Genomic DNA, 18,266 nt, shown 5'->3' with positions numbered 1-18,266 from the left:
TATTTAAATGTAATAGAATAAAAACAATAGGATTACATTAATGTAAGATGTTAATAATAGGGGAAGCCATGTGTGTGGGAGGGAGCTGGAAAAATGTATATGGGAACACTACTTTTTGCTAAATTTTTTCTGTAAAAGTAAAACTGCTGTAAAAATAGTCTATTAAAAACAAACAAAGAATGCTGTTGAGGCATAGTCCTGTTTAAAACTGAAATTATATTTAGCTGATATCTTGTTTTAATAGTGTTTGCTATGGATTCTGAAGAAGCATTATTTGCCAGGATAGCACAAGCCTGGATGGACAGAGACGAGAGTACAGCAGACTTGGGTGGCGTGTAGGTATATGAGGTGTGATAAAAAAATATGGTGAATGTTTTAAATTAAAACAAAAAAAATCATTATAGTGAAAGACACATTGTCATTAATCCCCCTCAAAATACTCCTCCTCACTCCGAACACACTTATCCCATCATTCTTGCCACTTTCCGGAGCAGTTCTGCAAGTCCTCTTTTGTGAGTATCTTTAGTTGCGCTGTCGTGGCTGCCTCAATGTCCTGAAGCATTTTGATTTTGGGGAAGAGCCAGAAGTCACACAGTGCCAGATCCGGTGAATAAGGTGGATGAGGACACACTGTAATATTTTTATTTGAGAGAAATTGCCATATACCAGAAGCGATGTGTGACACGGAGTGTTGTCATGAAAGAGGATGAAGTAAAGTCATTCACGAAAGAGACTTCAAGAACTGCTTCAGAAAGTGGCAAGAATGATGGGATACGTGTATGTGAAGTGAGGGAGAGTGTTTTGAGGGCAATTAATGGCAATGTGTCTTTTACTATAATAATTTTTAAAAAAATTTAAACATTCACCATATCTTTTGATCACACCTTGTATCGACCCTGGATTGGAAATCAGACTTGCCTTTTAATATTACAAAGATAGTGGCCCTACTTAACAGGTTGGATCCTCAAATTCTATTCTATAGTTACTAGGTAAGTAATACTTAATGGAAAAGGTCATAATTATCATCTTAAGATTTTAAAGTCTAAGTATTATTAAGTGGTAAAAATGTTATATCCATTTTAAAGGAATGGAGACGTATAGGTCTAATAAACTCCAGCAACAGATATTCCTAACTAACATCTAAGCAAGAATAGAAATAAAATTCAGTATTCTAGGACCTGGCTCTCCCATCATGCTGTTCATTGTTAAAGTGACGATTCTTTTAAAAATACTTAATACAAAGGAAGACAGGGTCACAGTCTTTGGGGCACATTTTAAAGAGAAGGGAATTAAAAAGAAGATACAGATAAACATTCATTCTGTATAGGCATAGTTATTTAAAATCATTTGTGGGGGGGTTATGTCTGTGGGCATTCATTAAAACATAATTATTAAATTCTTAGTTATAGCTGTTTTTTTTTTTTTCCATGAAAAGCATTGTTGTACCATTAGGGCAAATACAATACATAGCTCTCGCCCTTCTGAGATCAGCTACAATTAGTACTAAATTTCTAGTTAATATTCTACTTAGTTAAAGCTCTATGAATTCAAAGGCCTTGAGAGATCTACTGAAGGCCCTGAAATAAAACACCCTAGTGAGTAGATTTAGTTAAGATGCGAGCACTTAATCCCTTGCTCCTTACAAACAGGACTAACCCCCCACTTACCTCCTGGAGAAAAGCACCCTTAGTCTAACCTGATGACACACCTCATGGTGTTCTGTTTAACAGATAATTGATCCCATAACGTAGATACAAACCACTGTTGGGTATGCTGTGGTTATGATAAAGGCATAGTATACACTATACATCATTTGAAGGAGAAAGTAGCTTTGGTGGGTGGGTTTTTCAGTTTTGTGGGTCAATAATTTCATAAACTTTGGAACCAAAAAAACCCCCAAGCCCCCAAAGCTGCTAGCTTAAAATTACCAGTTCTAAAAGTATCTTAGCAACTAGAGAACAGCTCTCAGCTGTCAGGTTTGTAGACGTCCTGTTGTACCAATAGACTGTCCATACAGACTTCATAAATATTCTCTGAATACTGAGTGAAAGGTCCTTCTCCAAGAATGGAGAGCGGGGCTAAAAAGAACAAGACCCCTCCCCCCCCATCACCTTCCAGAAGTTTGCACCTGCCTTCCTTTTATTACTTGGTGAGGAAGGATTGTGAATATGTAAGAAGAAACGAGAGGGAATAGAGAACTAGTTAAACCCTTCACCAGGTAACCAGTTTTCCCTTGGCTCTCCACTACCTGACCCTCATTCCCTGTGCATAAAGGACTCTCCCTCTCCATCCAAGCCTTCCTAAAAATAACTTCCTTTCTAACCTCTCTCTCCTGTCATCACTATTCACTCCAAATCTCACACTTCCTTTCCTTCTTGAAAATATAGCTGTAGCTGACCTGAAAAAAACAAAAAACAACAACAAAGTATAATGAAAATCAACCCAGCAAAACCTGTGAAGATTTTGATCTTCGTATGTTTGTGTTATTTGGCTTTGTGATGGCCTCTGTTGGGGGAGGGGTTACAGATCCCTGTTCTAGGGCAGTTACTGGGTAATGTGGAACTTTATTAATATCAAGGAGTTAGCTTTCAAGTCACATGAATATTTAGTCTCATCTGTTAGTCACAGGCATTTTATTCAGTGTACATGGACATGATCACAGGCCAGGCCTACAGAGTCAAGGTGAGGCATGGCACTGAGCTATTTCCCCCTCAATTCTAAAGCGGCAAAGGGTACTGGAATTGTCTGTAATGTAAAATAATATTACAAATTTACTTTTTAGTATCTGTTTGGTGATTATAGATTGCAATTAAAAAGTCCATCTGTAATATATCTGTAACTATGTATTTATCCCCATAGGCCATTTTTCTTTTGTCCTGTAAGAGCCACATGGACTGTCATTAATTTGTGTAAACTCTGCGAAGGAAAACTAATTATTGGTACAGTAGGGGAGAAGTAAGAGCCACATGTACCTGGCACACTCTCTTACCGTCTTAGACAGAGTCAAGAACTTTATGAATCAGGAACAACATCTGTAAACATTTTCTGAGTTCAGAATGTTTCTAACATCCTCATTTGTTAATTTTATTATCCTGTCTCTTTAGGTCATCAGTGAAACCCTTGAAATTTAAAAAATGCCCACATGGTTGTATTGAAGGGTAGCAAGGAGAGTGGAGCTAGAGGGATGCTCCAGCCCCCTTCAGAGTCTCCCTCCTCAGCCCCCTGAATGGACAAGGCCTCCTTTGAGAGACAGGAGAGCAGGCCGAAGCCTTGGGTCTTGATACAAGAAGAAAATGAAAAATGCAGAATAAGATTCTGAGGCAGAATCTCAGGAGAGACTTCGGGGCTCCGCAGGAGAAAAGCCACATTTCCTCACATAGAAGCACTTTGGGAATGTTAACTCTTCGGAGAGGAGATAGAAGCACTTTGGGAATGTTAACTCTTGGTTTCTTCATCTTTAATATGGGCATCGTATTAGTATCCTTCTTATAGGCTTATTTTGATGATTAAGTAAGGTGGTCCGTGTAAAATGCTTGGCATCGTTTCTAGAAAATAGTAACTGCTCCGACTAGTATCGCTATTGGTCCTAGAGCCCTAAGAGAGTCACATAGCCATAGGCCAAAGAAATTACATCAGGCCAGAAGCAACGAGGCAGCGAGAATTATAGGTTGCCTCTATATCCCAAATGGTCAATCTCCTTATCTCCATGTAACCTCCATGTAAACTCAGATGGGGAAACTGAGGTTACAAAGAAGAAATAACATATCCAAAGTCATAGCATAAATGAGCAAAGGACTGAGGTTGAATTCTGGGCCCATTTATCTCCTAAGACTATTTGCTTGATTCTTCTACACAGCATTATCTCCTAACATAAACATTAACATAAATGAAACTTAATTTCAAAAATTTCTTTTTGAAGCAGGAACTGAAAAATCATCCCAAAGCCAATTATCAGCATAATTCTATACTTTTTCTCTATTTTCCCACGTAAACAGGAAGAGGTGATGTGAGCAGCCATAAACATTTATTGACTCTCTGGGTCAGCTCCCAGCCTTTACCTTTCAAGTCTTATTGTCAATGAATAAAGAGCAGAGACTCACCAAAAGTTGCTTAGCAATGAGTGTCCCTGCAAAGTGCTCTCAGGACAGGAAATGTTTAAGTAATAATGAATTAAACAGTGGCTTGCTGTGGCGATGTGTGTTTTTAAAGGAATCAGAAAGAAACATGTGTTTTTGACAGAAATAGGGCCCAGAGTGTGATTTTTCCAAATGTTTTCAAGAGTTGTGGATTCATGTAAGATTTACTTGCAAGCTGCCCCCAGTGCTGCAGTTCCAGCTTCCTGCTCTGGGTCTCCCTGAAAAGCCTGAAGGAACTGTGGCACTGAAAATGCTCTTGTCCAGGGCCAAGAATTTAACACAACCTCCTCAACCCCATTGAGGCCTGAAATCTCCATGTGCAGGAAAGTGAGAAGGAAAGAGAAGGTAAGCAGACCACTGGATCACGGTGGACAAGTGAGTTTCACCTCCTCTCCTGCCATCCAGACGCCAGGTCTTTAACTGTCTGGTCAAACAAGGACAAAGGGCATGCCATCATCTGGTTCCCTTCAAGTCCCTAAGAGTCTCTGCCAGTTGTTTTAGTTGATGTTCTGAAGCAGTAAAAAAAAAAAATAATAGTAGGGGCGGAAGTTGACTAATTCTGCCCAGAATTTTTGTCCTTAACATTCTTCTTAAGATATTCAGTTTACGAAATAGCATAGAACAATGTTATCTTGAATTTATAAAGAAGCAGTATAGCACTAAACGGGGATACTAGTATCAGCCTTATAGGGATTAAAAGAGATAATGTATACAAAGTACTCTTTTGAGTTATTTTTATTTTTATAACTGTAATGAAACCCAACTGTTATTCTGTTGTATTCTGATAAGGTTTTCCTTTTGAGATCATAGGGTAAGGCTACTTGCACTCTGGGTAGGTGTCGAGAGTCTTCCTTGAGGGGCTGGGCATTCTTGATGTGAATTATCCAGGGAAGGGCTGTATCCTCAGTTAGGAAACGGGAATCAGACCAGAGAAGCAATTCCCTCCCTCTTATTTTGCTGGGTCTAGAGCTCAAGGATTCTAGATATGCTTAAGGTCACTCCTGCTTGGTAAGGTTTAAAAATGGCTAGATGGAAACCAGGAAGGGGCCACACACTGAAGATGGTGACCTCTATCATGTAAAATAGATCTTGTCACGTAGGCAGCAGAGGCCCGGAGTCAGACCACCTCCCACTGTGTAGCTGAAGCATTGGAAAAGCAAATTCTCCAAGTGGAATCTGAATCTCAGGAAAGAAGTTGGGCTTTGACCTTTAAGGGCTCTTTCCTACGTGGAAGTGGGGTTTTTTTCATTTAACGAGAGCAGATTTCCTTGCAGGTTCTTTTCAAAACTTCTGGTTATATCTATTGAGTGTCTTGAAAACATTAAGATAGGTAGTTTGGACATTGCTGCGACTCTTTCTGAGTTAACTAAGTTTTAGAGATTATATGACCTGACCTGCCTAGGGTCAGGAGGTCAGTTCTGGCAATGACGGAGGAAAATCCAGTTTTTGTTTTTTCAGCTTATTCCTGCCTAGTCCAAGGAGATTTCAATGATTGCCATATGAGGAAAGTAAATATGAAGATTTTTTTGACTATCATTTTGCATTATTCACACCATTACCCATTCCACTTCACCCATATCTTAGGTAACTGAATCAACTGTATTCAGAAGAAACAGAAGTTCCCGTGTCCCTCATGGGCACGGAACTAACACCTATAGAAAAAGATTTAACTCACAGTACATTCAAACATGCAAAAGGACAGAACTTTTTCATAGCCATCTGTCCCCATTGAATAATTGATCAAGTAAGTGTCACAGTCTAAAACTATGCTCTTGCTTTTCTGATTTAGTCCTAAGGTTATATATCCATGAATGGGAACAAAAATAATTTTTCCAATTCTGTATTTCTGACAAAATCACTGAGATTCTTAAGTGAAAGAATGCCTTAGCAGCATATAATATTACAAAGTTACTCAATCTATAGTTCGGAAACGAAATATATTCTAAGGAAAAGAAATGGTTGTAGTTTGCCATTGTCCTAAGTGAGCTAATTATATTTCAAAAAAGTTAAAATTGGAGGTCAAGTTTCCACAACCAAAGAAAAGTGGAAAGTTGAGTCAAATATCAGCATAATGCACATAATTACTCATTGGTATTGTGGGCCTTTATTGTGTTATTCGGTTATTTTCTCACTTCGTGGAAAGTTTTCCAGAATAATTACATACTTTTACGTCTAATTAATCAATTGAAAAGTATATATTAAGCTTCTAATATGTGCCCCAATTTAGGCTAGGGATTGTGGGTATATAAAAGGTGATTAGGCTCTTGTCTTCAAACCTAATTGGGGGGAGGGGTTAATTAACATCTATTAAATTTTTTTTTTTACTCAGTCAAACTTAGAGAAACAGTATTGTATTAAATATGCTGTGGGAATTCAGAGAAGTAGAGATTAATGTGGTTTGGAATAATCTAAATAATAAACTTTGCTTCTCAATCATTGACAAGACTAACTCCTGGTTTAATTTTTAAAATACATATTATTTCAGACACAAAAGTTGAAAAATTGTTCTAGGCATTGGGGATATATGGACAAATAAAGCGTTTGCTATCCTCAAGAGCTTAGTTTGGTAGAAGGAAACAAGCAAATAAACTGTTAAAAGAAGAATCAACAGGCCAAAATGGAGTCACTTTTGCTAAGCCATGTTACTGAAACTTAATAACTTAACTTAACTGCAGTTTCAGTCTTTCCCAGGTGTGAAACTTGAAAACAGTCTGGAATTTCCTGACCAACACCAGTTAGGTAATCTGCATGATTAGACACCCTGCCTTCCTCTAAGGGATGATGTCCTTGCCTGAAATAACCTACTCTTAACTTCCTAGTGCCACCTTCTTTCTGCCTATAAAACCTTCCATTTTGTACAATTCATTGGAGCTCCCTTCTTGTTGCTACCGGGGTTGCTGCCCAATTCATGAATCGCTTACTACAGTCAATTAGACCTTCAAATTTACTTGGTTGAATTTTGTATTTTAGCAAAACAAAGTCATCGACAATCAATGTGAGATGCTCTATGAGTACAGGATAGAGGAAGAGGTTGACAGGAAAAGCTTCCAAGGAGGTCAGTGACAACCAGGAGGGAACAAATGTGACTGTGGGAGGGTGAATGTTGGGGTAGGGAGAGAGAAGAGAAAGGCATTCCAGAAAAAGAGAAATGCAAAACAGCATAGGAGAAAAGGCACAGGAAATAGGTATAGGTAATAAACCTGAGACCAAAGTTGGTTTTCTACATTTATTTCAAAGCCCTTCATTATCTATATGGCCAGTGGGCCTCTTTAAACAAATAAGTAGACCATAATGACTATGACATTTACATATAAATGCTAATGATTACTTTCCATATTTTTGGGTGTGAAGAATTTACTGTACACAATTGTATTCATTTTTATAAATATCTATCTTTGAATATGAGCCATTTGTGATGATGCCATCGTTTATATTCAGTTTCAAAGAGAATGCTGATCACAGCACCACATGAATATCTTCTATAGAAAAAGTACTTACTTTAATAAAGAAAAATCGTAGTTTGCTTTAGGGTTTACTGAGAAATTATAGAACCAGAATTAATAAAAAGCATAAAAACAGTAAAATCATAGAATACCTTGTATTTTGAAGGCCTCTTACTGTTTTTACATAACATCAAGTCATTTACATTAGTACACATATGCACTTAAAAAAATCATCCAAGATTAGTTTTAAAAATACATATTCGTTTGACCCTCATTATTAGGCATATTATTCAAAAATCATCTTAAAAAGAAAATATTCTTGTATAGTGAACTTCTCGTTAAAATTTTAGAGACCAAAATTTAACATCATGTTCCAGTTGCAAGTTTCAGAAAAGCGGGCTGTAGGACTTTTCCATAGTAACTTTAACTAGAGGTCAAGTCCAATTTCACAACTAAGAACATCTTAACCTATTGTAGCAATAAGCACAACTCGGGCACGTTTTTTGTCGCTAGGAGAACCTATTCCGTATCAGAAATTGCAGCCTTGACGACGCAACCTATTTTGCACACGTTTTTCTCCAGCTATTTCTTTCTTCAAGTAATAACAGTCAAATGGCTCTGATTTCCTCTTGCACCCGGCCGAGTTTTGCGTTTAGCTCCAGTTCCCATAGGCGGTGCAGTCGCCGTCCCTGGGAGCCGGCGGCGAGCCATGCCTGGAGCGGAGCAAAGGCGGACGGCAAGAGCAGGGGCAGGTCGGCCTCTGCGCCGCAGCCAGCCGCTTCCCAGCGCGACGCGGGCGGTGGGTGGGAAGGGGGAGGAGGCGGGATTGCGGGGGGGTTCTGTCACCCCCTCGGGAGTCGGGCGCTTCACCCAGCTCTCCAGGTGCGTTTTAAAATCTGCAGTAAAAAAATCAAAAATAAAAATCGAGTAACGCCACGTCGTCCCAGGAGGGGTGGGCGATAGCTGTGTGTCTGATGTCCCCAAATGCATCAAAAATAAAGGAAAGGAGGCTTTCGGAACTTTATTAAATAACTCCTCTACGTCAGAGAAATCAGGGCTGAGGCTCCGCTTTTGCGGGGAAAGTGCTCCAGCCGGTGGAGCGGCGCGGGGGGCGGCGGGACCGGGCTCGGGTCTCGCAGGCGCGCGAGGGTCGCGGCGGGAAGTGGGGGAAGGGCGCGTGCTCGGAGTCGCCCCTTCCCCCGATTAAGGGTCTCCTTCCCTCCGGGTTCGAGCAGCGGTCCTCCAGGCCCGACTCGCCGCGGGGGCTGGAGGGGCAAGGACGCCGCGCCCTCGGTTAACGACCGTCGTCTCTCGGGCAACGGGTTCCGCACAAGATGGCGGACAATAAAGAAAGGGAACACTCAGGTAAGAGGCTGCCCTCGCCGCCCGCGGCGACCCGGGCCGCGCAGGGGAGCGCCGGGTGGGGCCGGGTGACCCTCCATCTGGAACTCCCACCGCAGGGCGCGGTGACTGCGGAGGGGGCCGCTCTCCCCGGCTCCCGCCGCCTCCCCGGCCCACGCCTCGGCCCCGCCCCGCCCCCGTCTCCTCCCCGCCCCGCCCCCCTCGGTCTCCTCCCCGCCCCGCCCGCCCAGTTCCTCCCGTCCCCCTTCTTCGTCCCTCCCTCGGGGGACCGAGCCACGGTTCCAGCCTGGGTTGCGGCCGAGGCACTGGCGGCGTAGGGCGATAATGGCGTCCTTGTTCACGGTCGCGGGGACCCCGCTTCCAAACCGTCGCCCCGGCTCTCCGGGCCGCAGGCGCCACGCCGGCAGCTTCCGGAGCTGTGGTCCCCGGGCCGTCCTGGGTGAGGACGGGCCTGGCCGCCGGGTCCTCTCCGGCCGCGCCGCAACCCCTCCCCCTCCCCAGGCGTTTGGCTCCCGCGGCCACCATTTTGCCTCCTCACCGGGGACATGGGAGGACGGCCTCGAGGTCACAGTTGTCCCCTCCGCGCCTCTAGGCTCCGAAATGCCTCTGCTCTACCGGCTGCGCCCACCCGTCTGGGGTTTTGTTTTAAAACACAAAACAAAACACGATGTTAATAAAGACGACAGAGCAATCGAGCGGGAACGCGCACTAGCTCCCGTGCGCCGACTCGGCCTTTGCCGCGGGCTCGCGGCCGCATCAGCCCGCCAACCCGGTCACGGGCGCGGCCAACGTGGAAGGACGGGGCTTCCAGGCTCCTGGTCACTAGATCGGAAGGATTGATGTGTTCTTTTGTGCGGAGAAGCGATTATCCACGTTTATTTGCAAGACCTTTGTTTTCACTGAACAGTATAATCCAATACTGGGTTACCATCCTCTTACTCGAAAATGTCTGTTTATGTTTGGGAATTGGCAGACTCATCGCAAAACCAACATCAAGCCATAACTGTAGAGGTGCACATCTTAGAAATGAAAGTAATTCATTCCACCTCTGTTTCCTTTTTTGAGAGATCTAAGCACACCCTATCAACATGCCTTTTTTCTCAGCATGGAACAAAGTGTTTCAGGTTAACAACTAATATTTACAAGTGAAGAAGCCAGTTCTGAGATAGTCAGTTGTCATGGTGATCACAGAAAATTCAGCGGGGAAGCACAAAAACTGCGAAGATCTGCCTATAGATAAGAGTCATACTATTTCATTTTTTCATGGTACCCTTAGTCTGAAAGGACAGAATTATTTTATATAGATGTCAACGTTCCTAAGATGTCCTTATAAGTTATCATACTGCATTAAGGTACATTCTAATAAAATTATTATTTGTACGGTTTTTTTTAAAACTCAGAAAACCAAATGACTTAGTTATTTTAATTAATTCTTACAAAAATGTAAACAATCATTAGGAGATAAGTTACTTGTGGATATTTGTGTTTTAGCAAAAGATTTGATTAGGTCAGCATGAGAAACAAAGCACTGGATTATGTTGCAAATACAATTTTTTTCTTTACTTTAAAAATAGATTGAGAGCTTTTCTGATTTTTCAGTTTTCAGAAATATTTTTGAAATACATTATTTAAAATAATTCAGAGGGAGAAACAATCTGTCTATAAGTATAGAAGAAGTAATGACTGTTAAAAGCTGTATGTCATTCATTCAGTTGGCATATTTAATGCCTATCATATGGAAGGCATTCTGATTAGGTTAGAACTTTGGAGGATATAAAGATGACAAAGCCCTCATCTTTTCTCCCTAGAAAGGTAAGATCTGTAGGGGAGATAAGATATCCACAATGGGAAGAACAGTTAATGGCGCTGAGAAGCCAGTATGCCAGATACTGTCCCAGGGGTGTTCTAGCTCCTGGTGTGTGGACAGTAGCCTGGGCATCACAGGGAGCTTATTAGAAAAGAAAAATGTCAGTTCTTGCTCCTGACCTATGAATCAGTCTTCATTTTAACAGATTTGGTGACTCATATACACATTAAAGTTTGAGAAGCACTGTTGTATGGTATATCTCATTTATTCTTAACAATTTTTTGAGTTAACTATAATTACATTTTGAAGGGCATGATGAAATAAAGGCACATGCTGTCTGAGGATAATCTTTGTATTGACATTGCACTCCTATATTTGATTCTCAGCTTTGAAGATTAGAAATTACATCTAGCCAATTAATCAGAATTGATCAGACTTTGGGGAGTCACTCAAGCTAACTAAACTCATGAAGAGTGATGTGCAATCCTGAATAATGATTTATTAACTTAAATAGTGTATGTTGACGTCTTGACCAGAAAGCTGATCTCTGCAATGTAAATATATAGTTTCACGGGTATTAAGGTTTTAAGGAGGGTGAATTTATATTTTAAAAAGTGCTTGATGATCATGGATTCACACAAAAGAAAGGATAATTTTGGAGGATATATCCATTACTCTATAAAGTTCAAGAGGGCGGGGACCATATACTCATTGTCTTGTACAGTGCTCAGCTCATGGTAGGAACTCAATATTTGTTGAATTTAGATCATTTGAATTAATTAAAGATGTTTATGTTTTAACCAAAGCATTGCTTGCTGTTTCCCCAAAATTTATTTTCTACCTAAAAGTAGATAAAACTGTTGTTAGGTTTTTTTTTCCTCTTCGTTATAGGTAGGCTTATTTCATCTGGCTCAACAATTTTTGAAAGCCAAAGTATTCACTAGCCTGTCTTTAAAAAACAACCACCACAAAATTATCTTTGTAGAAATATGCATATGTTTTAACTAGTTCATCTTTAATCGTGAGATATATTATTTAGTTGTTAAGGAGAACTAAGTTTCTGAGAGTAGCCATTATATCCAGCTCTTCCACATTTAGGGATTAATCTTGATATAAGTATTGAGAATGTTGGTTAAAAAAAGTTAACTAAATCTATGATGGGCTATTATGTTCTTTTTATAAAAATTTTCTGTAAGATTATGTACATTTGAAGTCTATGCTTATTTGTAGCTTTTTTGTGCTTTAATATAGTATAATTTATTTTTTCCTACATTAAGAAATCTTTGTTTAAATGGAGAATCAATGCAATAGTTGATTCTTTGGATCTTTAAATCTTATTTTATTGTGTCTGTCTCCTAGAGAATTTTATATAGGAGTGGAAGTATCTTCTGTTTGTAATTAGAATCATGCCTAGAAAACAAACTGCTTAGGAATAAAATTCTAAATAAATATAAGCCTGTAGAAGAGGGAGCCAAAAGGTAGCAAACCAAGTGGATCTGTAAAACCCTGGGAAGGCACAGGGTTGGAGGCAGCAGGCATCTCTGAAGGCATGTGTGTGGAGTGAGGGTAAATATAGGAGGTTTGGATAAAAGTCATAAAGCAGGTGGTTGAATCTTCCATTCCCTGGAGTAAGCAGGTGATCACTTCCCTTCTAGAAGACTGGAAGTTTACCCTCTGACGACCTTAAATCAGAGACTTAGAATTTAGGGATGCCTGGTACAGTTGATAGTAGAGAGTGACGTGCCCTAATTATTATCGTTACCAGCCTTATTGAGGTGATTATAAGTTACATAAATGTCTAATCACTATAATGTACACCTGAAACTAACATAGTGTTGTGTGTTAAGTGTAAATGAAACATTTTTAAAAATAGTTTTGTAATTTTATGAAATAATTCTAATTTTGTGAAATACTTTCAAATTTACAGAAAAATTGTAATAGTGGAGAATTCCCACATTCCCTTTACCCAGATTCACTAATTTCAACATTTTGCCACATTTTTATCATTCTCTCATATATGTAATATAATACATTTTGTAATGTAACATGTAAGATAACATTATATGTGTATATTTTTTTACTTGAAACATTTGAGTGTATGTTACATATAATCATGCCACTTTATCCGTTAATACTTTGGTGTGTATTTCCTAGGAACAAAGATAGTCTCTTATGCAAAATCTCTATGAAGTTCAACATAGAGACAATTTTTTAATCTAATTCTACAGCCCATATTCTAATTTTGTCAGTTGTCCCAGTTGTGAGTAGTGCCTGTGATAGCATGTCCCCCTCTAGCACAGGTGTCAGTCCAGGATTACATATTGCATTTAGTCGTCGTGTCTCTTTAGTGTCCTTTAATTTAGAGCAGTACCTTAGTGTGTATTTAACCAGAGCTGACAAGGATGTTTAGTTTCCCCAGGTTTTTTCTGATCACATGTCTGACACCACTCTCCATGCTTTTTACACTTCATCATAATGAACAATTTATTTGTTTCCATAATGAAAGCGATGGCCTGTGCACATATTGTTTCCTCATCATAGGCTTCATTTAAAAATAGATTGTATTGCTTAGTGGTTAAGAACATGAAAGCTATAGTAAATTCTTATGGATTCAAATTCCAGCTCTGCCACTTAAGAGCTGGGTAACTGTAGGCTAGGTACCGAACTGTTGTAACTTCTTCACATGTCAGATGAGTGCAGTAGAACCTACCTCATAATGTGGACCTCATAAGGTGGTAAAGCATGGGGCGGAGCTTCACTTGGAGTAAGAGCTCTATAAATGTTATCAGTCATAACTTACTGTGCCAGACTGTGCTAGACCTGGGGAAAAAACCAGATTTGGGGCTTGTCCTCTTAGAGATTATATTACTGTAGAGGAGAGAACCATAATTACATAATTATTTAGCTCCATTTGGGGTAAGTAGTTCAAAAATTTCAGGGTTCCAGAAGAGGGACACCTGCTGTAATTTTTTGTTTAGGGGCTTTGTGTGTGGCATTCTCTGTGCTGAAAACCTACCTAGTTTTCAGCAAAAGGAAGTGCAAATTCAGAGCGATCAAGGAGCATGGCTTATTAGAGGAACTGAATGAGGGCCAGTGTAGCTGGAACGGAGAGGTGAGGTGTGAAATGCTGTTTGTAAAGTAGGCAGAGGCCAGGTCTATTTGATGACTAGGCCGGGAGGCTGACCTCTATTCCAGAGCAAGAGGAAGCCATCGAAGAAGCTCTTTAATTAGGGAGCTAATACAGTTCAGTTTCTGTTTTCAGAAGCTCCCTTGCCACACTGTGGTGGATTGAAGCAGGCCAAGGACAGATGATGATGGTGCTTCCTTGTTCTAGGTGGCGGCAGAGGAAATGCCCCGGAAGGTTTGGGTCTAGAGATTCTAAATTTCTTTGTGACTGGAGATTGGGATTTGAAAGAGAGGGTTAGGAATGAATTAACATCTCTGTATTTCAACTTCTGACTTCTTCCTTCTGGTCTCTACCTAAGTCCCATCCTCAAGACTCAGGTAGGTGCCGCTTTGCGTTAACATACCTCCCTGAGTTTTAGCACATCTGCTGTTATGGTTTGCTGTAGCTAGTTTCTTTTCCTCTTAAATTGGAACATATTTGTAGTAGATCAATAAACATTTGATAACATAAAGCTAGATAGATGATGGGTGAATTTTATTTTTAAACCAGGTGTTTTGATGATGAATTGTCTTTGTTTCAAGTTGTTTATAAATTAAGAATTCATTCAGAACTACTTTCTCCTTCTCCTCCCAAAAAAAGGCCAGAGTTGGGTTCTTGACTCTTTTTTAACAGCATATTTGTAATAAGTATTGGCATTACTTGGGTCAAACAGAATAATAACATTATTTGTACTTAACAGTTAATTAACCTTAAGGGTATTTCTTTAACTTCTTTGCTGTATGTTTTGAGCAGTTCTCATGGTAAGGATTCCCCTTGGGACTTATTATTTTATCTTCGTTTCTGTAGGTGCGGTTTTGAGCACCTAGTTAAATATTTAAATATGTATACAGACAACTTAGTTTTAGAAAAAAACTCAGATGCAATGTTTGTTTAAAAACCTCTATAACCTTGGATGATTTGACTTTTATTTTGGTTATGACAACGCCTTCTGTATTATCATTAATTTCTTCTTTTGAAATTAAGTGTAACTTTTTTTTTCTTTCAATGGTCTGATTTTAACTTGGTGCAATAACTAATTTTTAGCCTTAGCATTTCCATTGCTGAAAAACAAATATAATGTCAAATTGTTAGCTTTGTTAGTGCATAATATGGAATTAAAGAGAAAAAGGAATTACTATGTAATGATATAACTTACCTCTAACTGCCATTTCACCAACTAAAAAGGTATTTTATTATTATTATATTGATATATTAATTTAATTGTTTTACAATGAACAAGTCTGCTGCATGTTTTTGTGACCAAATAGAGTAGGAACAACTGACAAAATGTAAAGAATATTTTTAGAGGAGTATGAAATAAAAACTTTTATTTAATATTTTAAGAAAGATGATTTATATATCTAACCTGATACAAGATATTAATGAAATATCAACAGATTCCAGTAAGGTTTGTGATGTCATGAAAACTAATGCTAATAGTCCCGAGTGTGATGTTAGACTTTTGCCCATTTTTCCTTTCTCTGTATGTTTCATGTGAGTGAATAATAAAAAAAGTTAATTTCTCTCAATGAAATCTATATAACTTACTTTGCTGAGATACTAAGCAATTTGCCCAAGTTAGAAAAAATTAGTAATGGTAATGGGTAACTTTCATTGAATATTACTATAGTTCAGGTAGTACTTTTCAAAACAACCTTGTGGGATAGATGTTCTTGATATTGTCCTTTTTATTCTTGTTGAAGAAAATATATTGTCCTTTTATTAGCTCTGTAACCTTTTGTAGTTAAGTAACTTGTCCAGTAGTTTACAGAGTTAATAAGTGGTGGGGCTGATCTTTTCACCCCCTCTTGGCTCTAATCTGTGATCTTAACCGATACACTGTGCTGCAACCTAGACAGGGTAGCAACATTTGTTCCAAGTAAGATTTTAATAAGTCATTTAAAATTAACTAAAGCGCATACTTTATTCAGATTTCCTTAATTTTTGTCTAATGTTCTTTTTCTGTTCCAGGACCCCATCTAGGATACCAAATTACATTTAGTTGTTATATCTCCTTTGACTCCCCTTGGCTGTGACAGTTTCTCAGACTTTCCTTGTTCTTGATGACCACTTTTGATGACAGTTTTGAGGATTACTGGTCAGCTATTTTGTAGAATCCCCTCTGCTGGAATTTGTATGATGTTTTTCTCATGATTAAACTGGGGTTATGGGATTTTGGGAGGAAGACCACAGAGGTAAAGTACCATTTTTCTCACATTATATCAAGGGTACATACTCTCAATAAAATTTATATCACTGTTGATGTTTACCTGGATCGCATGGCTGGCAGTGTTTGTCAGGCATCTCCACTGTGCAGTTATTCTTTCTTCCCTTTCCATCTGTACTCTTTGGAAGGAAGTCACTGCACAACACATAAGGGGTGGGGAGTTATTCTGTGCCTCCTTGAGGGCAGAGAATCTATATAAATTATTTGGAATTCTTCTGCACAGATTTGTTTCTTCTCCCCTATTTATTTGTTCACTCATTTATTTATGTGAGTATGGACTCATCGATATTTATTTTATACTTTGGGCTACAATTCAGTGCTATATTTATTTTGTTGCTCAAATTGTTCCAGCTTTAGCCTTTGGGAGCTTTCAGTTGCTTCCTGTGTCCCTTTGATATAGCCCCATAATGTGAAGGTTTTTTGTTTTTGTTTTTTTGTTTTCTGCTTTGTTTTTTTAAAAGCACTTCCTTACTTTCTGGCAGTAAGATACTCTGGGCTCATCCTTTATATTTCTTGCCCCAGTCATAGAATCAGACATTTCTCCAAAGAGCCTTAGTTCCTTTTATTAGAGAATGGTATTAGAAACCAAGATCTGGGTGAAAAGTGTGCTCACTGCTACTGGGGTGTTATTGTTTCTCGGTGCTGCCAGCTTACAGAACAAAGAGGTATATGTGTCACACTAACTTGTGTGTATAAATACAGAGATTTATTTATGTAACCATCGATATCTATATATTAAACTGAACATGAGTTCATATTGATATTTCCAACTCTAATCCATTATTACATGGATCATTCTAACCTACTGTTGCTTGTAAGTAAATTTCTGCTCTTAACAGTGAGAAACCTGGCTCCCACCACACACTCTCCATTTGCTTTATTGTTCAATTCCAGTATACATGTATAGCAGTGTCAGAATTGTTAACTCATATCCCTGTGGGAAACAACTTTATCAACTGGAGCACGGTGCTTATGTGCATTCATTTTGCCTTCAGTTTTACAGATCCTACTTATTTTCGAAGTTACTTAGGGCAGCATTTTTCCTTCCCCAGTTTCTTCAGTGAGATTATTTTATACATTTGTAATGTAGTTAGTTTCTTTTGTCACAGTTTGCGTCCCATCTTGGGATTGCCTCACCCTCCTAGACGATTTTCTTTTTATATACCGTGTTTCCCCGAAAATAAGACCTAGCCAGACCATCAGCTCTAATGCGTCTTTTGGAGCAAAAATTAATATAAGACCCAGTTTTATTTTAATATAATATAAGACTGCGTATAATATAATATAATATAATATTGGTTGTATATTAATTTTTGCTCCAAAGCACGCATTAGAGCTGATGGTCCGGCTAGGTTTTATTTTCGGGGAAACGCGGTATTTGGGTTCACTCTTTGTCTATAAAAAGTTTTGAAAAATGCAGTGTCATGTATCCATTGTTATAGTATCAGAATAGGTTCACTATCCTAAAAAATTTCATCACATATTTAACCATCTCCCCTGCCCTTCAAGCCCCTGACAGCTACTGATCTTTTTCCTGCCTCTATAGTTTTAATTTTCCAGAATGTCATATTATTGGAATCATACAGTATGTAGCCTTTTCAGAATGGCTTCTTAGCAGCACACAGTGTCCCTACATGTCTTTCATGGCTTATCATGGGTAGCTCACTTCTCTCTTATCACAGAATAATATTCCAGTGTATGTATGTGCCACAGTTTATCCATTCACCTGTTGAAGGTCATCTTGGCTGCTTTCAATTTTTGGCAATTATGAGTGAAGCTTCTATAAACAACATTCAAATGCAGGTTTTGTGAGGACACGTTTTTAACAAATTTGGGTAACTATCAAGGAGTGAAATTGATGGATTATGTATGGCAAGATTATGTTTACTTACATAAGAACCTGCCAAACTGTCTTCCAAAGTAGCTGTACCATTTTGCATTCCCATTAGTAATGAATGAGACTTCCTGTTGCCCCATATTTTTGCCACCATTTGCTACTGACAGTTTTTTGAATTTTAGCCATTCTAATAGGTGAGTAGTGGTATCTCGTTGTTTTAATTTGCAATTCCCTAATGACATATGATCTTGAGCATCTTTCAATATGCTTATTTGCCATCTGTATATC

At 39.0% G+C, this 18,266-nt stretch overlaps 1 protein-coding gene across 3 annotated transcripts in view; it reads left to right on the top strand.

The window, feature by feature from the left end:
- The first annotated feature begins 8,217 nt into the window (after positions 1–8,217).
- EFCAB2 (EF-hand calcium binding domain 2) overlaps positions 8,218–18,266 on the top strand; it is a 64,662-nt gene continuing 54,613 nt past the window's right edge. The window contains exons 1-2 of one of the 3 annotated variants that reach the window (XM_033099809.1): positions 8,218–8,331; positions 8,815–8,944. In XM_033099809.1, coding sequence (XP_032955700.1) covers positions 8,914–8,944 — 31 coding nt within the window. In that variant the 5' untranslated portion in view covers positions 8,218–8,331; positions 8,815–8,913. Of the gene's footprint in view, positions 8,462–8,814; positions 8,945–18,266 lie in introns of all 3 variants that reach the window. The other 2 variants (XM_033099808.1, XM_033099807.1) reach the window with 2 other exon arrangements.

Source organism: Rhinolophus ferrumequinum, chromosome 27 (assembly GCF_004115265.2).
Source record: "Rhinolophus ferrumequinum isolate MPI-CBG mRhiFer1 chromosome 27, mRhiFer1_v1.p, whole genome shotgun sequence".
In the NCBI taxonomy this organism is placed as follows: domain Eukaryota; kingdom Metazoa; phylum Chordata; class Mammalia; order Chiroptera; family Rhinolophidae; genus Rhinolophus; species Rhinolophus ferrumequinum.
Note: the sequence above shows the minus strand (reverse complement) of the source record. Positions and strands in the feature narration are given on the sequence as shown.